General features: G+C 42.8%; 1 protein-coding gene across 1 annotated transcript; it reads left to right on the forward strand.

The window, feature by feature from the left end:
• Positions 1-4: 4 nt before the first annotated feature.
• Positions 5-5,879, forward strand: TDP2 (tyrosyl-DNA phosphodiesterase 2). The gene is made up of 7 exons (XM_053979117.1): positions 5-196; positions 271-359; positions 2,306-2,473; positions 3,143-3,234; positions 3,710-3,828; positions 4,259-4,429; positions 5,223-5,879. Exons 1-7 carry the CDS (start codon positions 5-7, stop codon positions 5,502-5,504), a joined length of 1,113 nt encoding a protein of 370 aa, XP_053835092.1. The 3' UTR covers positions 5,505-5,879.
• The last annotated feature ends 705 nt before the right edge of the window (positions 5,880-6,584 follow it).

The following is a 6,584-nucleotide window of genomic DNA, read 5'->3' on the forward strand; positions in this document are numbered from 1 at the left end:
AGCCATGGCGGAGCGGGCCGAGGCAGCGCCGAGCCCGCCGCCGGCGGAGCACAAGCGGGAGCAGGAGGAAGAGGATGAGGAGGCGCTACACGTCGCCAAGCGGAGGAAGGTGCTGTGCTCCGAGTTCGCCGCCATCACCAGCAGCGACGAGGCTGTGGCGCGCCGCTTCTTGGCCGCCAGCGACTGGCACATGGAGGTACGGCCGGGGCCGGCGGGGCCGCGGGGCTGCCCGGCGGCGGCCCCTCCCTGCCAGCCGCCCCTGTGTTTCAGAGGGCGCTGAACGCCTACTTCGACCCGCCGCGGGACGCGGAGGCAGCGGCGGGCGGGGCGGCCCCGGCCTGCGCGGACAGCGGCAGCTGGTAGGTGACAGGGACGGCGGGATGTGGCAGGAGGAGGGGGTCGGGGAGCGGAGCCTCCCCGGGCGAGGCAGGTTCCCCTCAGCGGGCAGGCGCTGGGGCCCCCACACCCAGGGAGAGCTATCGCCGGGCTGAAGCGTAACGTGGAGAGCAACGCTCCCCTCCCGCCGGGCACCGCACCTCGGCTGAGGTGTAGCGAGGCAGGTGGTTCCTGTTCCTTTTCTGCTCCCGTTCTTGTCCTTTTGGGCTGCATTTTCCCTTTTTGGATCCTCTGGACTGGTGGATTGTGAACCTTTTGGAGAAGGCACAGGCACCTTTTCTTCTCGTTGCCTTGTGTTGTGCAGTGATACGTATGCGGATTTTACCATACACGCATTTGTATATGTGTAAATTATGCATATTTGTATTATAGTGGGTATATGCATATTTTTATTTCTATAAATAAAACTGGCATGTACATGCACACCTTTTTAAATGTACCTGTGATAGTTAAGATGTAAAATCTGTGTTCTACATACACCATCTCACAGCACATTTGGAGGATGAACAGAGTGTATTGATCTGCATGTGGAATGGAACTTTTCCAGATCCCTGCCTGCTGTGGTTTAACCCCAGATACCAACTAAGTAGCACACACCTACTCACCCAGACACCCTGACTTACCACCACCCTCTCAGTGGGGTGGGAAACAGAATTGAAAAAAAAAAGATAAAACAGTTTTACAGTAGAAATAAAATTAATGATAATAATATAAAATTAATTGTAATGAAATTTGAGATAATAAAAAGAGAAATGGAAGCCAAGAAAAGATAAGAGATGCACAGTACAATTTCTCACCACCCACTGACTGATGGCCAGCCCACCTCTAAGCAGCAGTTAGCTTGGCCTGGCCAGTTCCCTCCAAGTTCATCCACTGAACATGATGATCTGTGGTACGGAATATCCCTTTTGCCAGTTCAGGTCAGTTCGCCTCGTCATGTTTCTTCCCAGCTTCTTATGCACCTGGCAGAGCATGGGAAGCTGAAAAGCCTTTGTCTTGAGGTGGCAACTAGTTAGCAACAACAAAAACAACAGGGTGTTATCAACATTATTCTGACCAGGTTTGCTTGGCAAGGTTTTGGTAGTGAGGGGCTACAGGGGTGGCTCCTGTGAGAAGCTGCCAGAAGCTTCCTCTGCGTCCGACAGAGCCAAGATCAGCTGGCTTCAAGGCAGACCCGCTGTGGAACAACGCTGTGCCCATCAGCGATGGTGGTAGCGCCTCTGGAATAACGTACTTAAGGTTGAAAAATTGCTGCACTACAGCATCTGCAGCAGAAGAGAGAACTGAAAACATCTCTGCAGACACCGAGGGTCAGCGAAGAAGGAGGGGCAGGAGGTGCTCCAGGTGCAGGAGCAGAGATTCCCCATGTGCAGAGCATGGTGAGGCAGCTGTGCTCCTGCAAGCCCATGGAGGACCGCAGTGGAACAGAGATCCACCTGCAGCCCAGGGAAGACTCTACACTGCAGCAGGTGGGTGCCTGAAGAAGGCTGATCCCATGGAAAGCCCACACTGGAGCAGGCTCCTGGCAGTACCTGTGGGCACATGGACAGAGGAACCCATATTGGAACAGGTTTGCTGGCAGGACTTGTGACCTTGTGGGGAACCCACTTGGAAGCAGCCTGTTCCTGATGCACACGGAGAAAGAGTGGGATTGTGGGGAGAGAGTTGAACTACTCAAGTGCTTTGGATTTCATTGGTTACCATCTGATTAGCTTACATCGGAATGGTAAATGTCATCTTCCATCCATAAGGATGAGGAAAAGCCACTTACTTCACACTGGGGCCTGTATGTTTTAGTTACTGTGCTTTTAAACACAGTAGTTTAGTAATGTGGAGATCAATACATGCATTAGAAGATAAGTGAGGTTAGTGTTATGCATATTAACAAACAAATGCACTCTCTCTTTAGCATTGACCTCACTGCAGATGCAACTACAAGTACTGCTGGTGTCAACAGTGAAGACACACCGCAAAAAGAAGATGACAGCAGCTTCTCACTGATCACCTGGAACATTGATGGGCTGGATCTAGGAAATGTGAAAGACCGAGCTAGAGGAATCTGTACATACCTGGCGTTGTAAGTATAGCCTCCTCTTTGTATTGTCAGGTACCTGGATTCAACAGAAAAAAACAAAACTTCTTGATTTAAGAATTTACAAATCTTCATGTCCCAATTATCTTAATGTTGGATGCAACAGATCAATCACTGTATAAATGCTAAATAGCTGAGAGTTGTTATACTGACTGTAAAAGGTGTGAACCTGTGCAGCATCCCAGAGGTTAAATATTTTGAGATGGCTACTTTAAAAGTCTAATAATGAACAACATTGTTCAAGTTGCAATCATACATCACAAACATAGTTCATAATTGCATCCTGTACATGAGAATCTTCTGGAAAACATGTCCCAAAGCTGCTTTGCAGCTGCTTAAGTTGAATTCCTCATGTTATGTAGTATATGAAACCTGCAAGGTCGTGGTAGAAGGGAGTCATGCATTTTATTACCATGTCGGTTTCATGTTCCTAATAACAATTGTTTCCTCCCTTTTAACAATGGTGGTGTCTATGTGCTGCTAAATACAATGCAGATAGGTTTTTTCTTTTTTAAAGAGCAGATTCTTACAAAACCTAGGAAAACGAGGGCAAGGTGCACCTGAAATCCCCGACTTTGTTCCATTTGGCCTCAGAGTGTTGCAGTACTACTTCTCAGTAATTAACTGAATTTTTTCTTGCCTTGCTGATTTCAGATACAGTCCGGATGTTGTGTTTTTACAGGAGGTCATCCCACCACACCTCCCTCTTCTCCAGATGAAAGCAGGCAATTACACTATTATTCCAGGTAAGAAAAAATCCTCAGGTACTAAAGACAAAAAACAGAAAATAAAGTTTGGGTTTATTCTGTTTCTCTTGCCAAATCCTCCAACTATTTTAAAGAATACAAAGAGTAAAGTGAAGAAGGAAGCACTTGATGTTTCTGTGTTTTGGTATCAGCATGTAGCTTGATGCAAATTATGCATGTGAAAAGCTTGCTTTTCTGGCATTTTCCTGTGTATTTCTTTCTGCATTTTGAAAGATTGGTAGAAAGGGTAGTCAATAAGTACCATAGATAAGTAACTTTTTTAGGTATTTGTATTTAAAAAATTTGAAAAATTCAGAGCATTATTATGCAACTTTTCACTAATGACTTAAAAATCAACATATTCTCAAAGGTTGTGGTAAAAAGGTCTCTTTCAGAACCTTAACTGCTTCATGGCAGTTCTACTGTGGCACAGCAGAAGATGCCCTCAAACATTTCTTTGCTTGGTCCTCTGTAGGTAACATAGATGAGTATTTCACTGCTGTAATGTTAAAGAAATCGAGAGTGAAGCTACTGAAACATGACATAATACCTTTTCCAACGACTGCCATGAAGAGGAACCTTTTAGTTGTGCATGTGAGTGAGTCAGGATGTACTAAGCAGCTGTACTTCTGTCTTCCAAACAAAAAATCCCAGGAAAGGCTGAACTGGCTTTTTCTCTATGACAGTCTCAAAGAGCAGAAAAACTTCTTCAAGCATACAAACCCAGTTGCATTTGATACTGACAAACTTAAATCTTTTATGCAAGTTACTTACAAGTTACTTAAATCTTTTATGCAAGTTACTTACTTATATGTAAGTTACTTATTTACTTTGTTTTCAAGTCTCATAACCTCTGAAAACAAAACTAAAAGCCTGTTATCCTTCTGTAAGCCCCTTTTCTTCAATGTAAAACTAATACTAACCAGAACTCTGACATTCAGTCATTAGCTTTGTGATTAGGTTTTGTCTTTGAGCTTCTTACCGTGATGTGGATACTAACACTGCCTCTTGGTTTCACACATAGGTGAGCATATCTGGTATTGAACTTTGCCTTATGACCTCTCATCTGGAGAGCACTAAAGATCACTCCAAGGAGCGTATGAAGCAGCTGCAAATAGTGTTAAATGAAATGCAGAAGGAGTCTGAGTCCACCACTGTTATATTTGGAGGGGATACAAACCTCAGAGACAGCGAGGTAAATAGAAATAAGCAACTTTGTTATTTAGAGAAGGTATTTTGACAAAGCCTTCTCAGGCTTTTCTGTTGTCTATATGAGAAATTACCTACTTAACCAGAACAGAGATATTCAACACTTATTCTTAGTGTGGAACTGTGACTAAGTAGAAGTAAGTGCTGTTATGGCTGAGGTGGTATGTATGGAGACCCCTTCCCAATAACAAAATACTTTAATAATACTACTTGTATCTGAGCAGATGCAGGCAGATTTGATGAAAGTTTTGACTTCAAAAACATCTTATTTTGGGAACCTGGTCTTTACTTGTTCAACTCTCCAGTTCTCAGAATAAATGAAGGAGGAGGGTGCTCTGGAGAAATAGACCTTAATCCTTGGTAATCAAGACATTCAAAATTAGAAGCAGGTTTTGGCTGATGATACTAAAAGGGAAATTGGTGCATTATTACTAGAAGGTCAGCATTTCATGTCTCCTTATCATGAATTTCTGTTGCAGTTAACTGGAATGACTTTGGTTTAGGAAACATGGTGTTGGCCCCTATACCTCAACATTTCAGAGCTGACCATTTGTTTTGGAACATGTTTTGGATTTAGAAAGTGCTACAGGAAATGGTTGTGCTGTAGAGTATCTGGAGAAATACCATAGTTTAGAAACATCTCCAAGATCTTTGATTTTTAACAACTTACATTTTGCAGAAAAAAATCCAATGCTGTGACAACTCATTTCTATTCTTTGAAGGTAGAATATGTGAATTCACTATCTTGTGGGATTTTTTTCCCCTCTTTCTACCTTCAGGTTACTAAACTTGGTAATCTACCTGACACCATTAAGGATGCCTGGGAGTTTTTGGGTAAACCTCAGCACTGCCGCTACACTTGGGACACCCATTCCAACACCAACCTGAATGCAGCCTACAAGTGCAAGATGAGGTTTGACCGTATTTACTTTCGGCCTGCAGTGGAAGGGGGGCATTTCATTCCACGAAGCATGGACTTAATTGGTTTAGAAAAACTAGAATGTGGCAGATTTCCTAGTGATCACTGGGGCATTCTGTGTAATTTTGATGTTATATTATAAAAAAGAAAGAAAGACTCGCCTCTTCAGTTTTTAGGTGATCTATTCTTGTTTTTACAAAATTTTACTCTCTCAGTTTAAGGTAGGGCATATTTAAGTTTTCAACCCCAATACATTCTTTGTTCTTGGCTTCTGCAGGAATGGCTTTGTTTCAAGCCAGGTTTCCCTTTTCCTATTGTATGCATCTTCTCTTGAATCACGTTTTATAATATTTATTTTTAAAAATATCTGCAAAACTAAACAAATTCTAGTTTTAAAATGACAGGAAAAACCTGTAAATACAATTCATAAACATACTCAGTGATTCAAAAGACATTTTTATTTTGGCATGTATTATGATCTCATAATAAAGGCTGCTTTTTTTCTATTTTAAGACTACTTTTATTGTGCCTTCATTGTTTATTTTGTAGCCATTCCCATTATCCTTTATGACCTTGTCTTTTGTAGGATGTTTTGTGTTAGCTTCTGAAGTTTGTATTGAATGTACAAACCCCTTCAGGCAAGATAGTAAAGGAGCTGAGGAAAGAATGACTAGATCCTCACAAAATAAGGGTTTCTTCAGTAGAAACTGAACTACTGTTGAGCAGATTTAAGAAAAATATGCCTTCTATTTGACAAGAAAATTGTATAGGCAGATGCATGGAAGTGGTTCACTTGGGATGGTGTATGCCTTACTGGTGTTTGTTAGCCTGGATATGAGGTTCAGACTAAGATGTGTAGTGTTTCAGTGAGGTTTTATAAACTGCTAGGCAAAGCCTGAACAGCTCAAGGCCTTGCTGATTTCGCAGAAGATCAACCAGGCCTTCCTACTCTTAAGAGCTGTGTAATCAATCTTGTAGAAGCTGTTGTTTTATAGATGCACAATGATGATATAAAAGGGAAAGCCTCCTAACTTCCTGATGTGAAGTTCAGTGCACAGGCATGGAGAAAGAGGACAAATAACCTGTCAGTGACGTGAAGTGAATGGAGTTTGACAGCGTAAATTCTTTTTGTTGTTGTTGTTTGTCTTTGGTCTTGAGCCCAAAGCTTACAAACAACTTGTACTTTGCTGCACTACTGTGGTGGCTTGGTTCCACCTAGCAG

This window comes from Vidua macroura, chromosome 1, assembly GCF_024509145.1.
Source record: "Vidua macroura isolate BioBank_ID:100142 chromosome 1, ASM2450914v1, whole genome shotgun sequence".
In the NCBI taxonomy this organism is placed as follows: domain Eukaryota; kingdom Metazoa; phylum Chordata; class Aves; order Passeriformes; family Viduidae; genus Vidua; species Vidua macroura.

What these genes read in the sequence shown, in the direction of transcription:
- TDP2 (XM_053979117.1), top strand. Translation starts at nt 5, where the DNA reads ATGGCGGAGCGGGCCGAGGCAGCGCCGAGCCCGCCGCCGGCGGAGCAC. An exon ending in TGCGCGGACAGCGGCAGCTG is followed by an intron (nt 360 to 2,305) that starts GTAGGTGACAGG and finishes CTCTCTCTTTAG; the next exon opens with CATTGACCTCACTGCAGATG. An exon ending in CAAACCTCAGAGACAGCGAG is followed by an intron (nt 4,430 to 5,222) that starts GTAAATAGAAAT and finishes TTCTACCTTCAG; the next exon opens with GTTACTAAACTTGGTAATCT.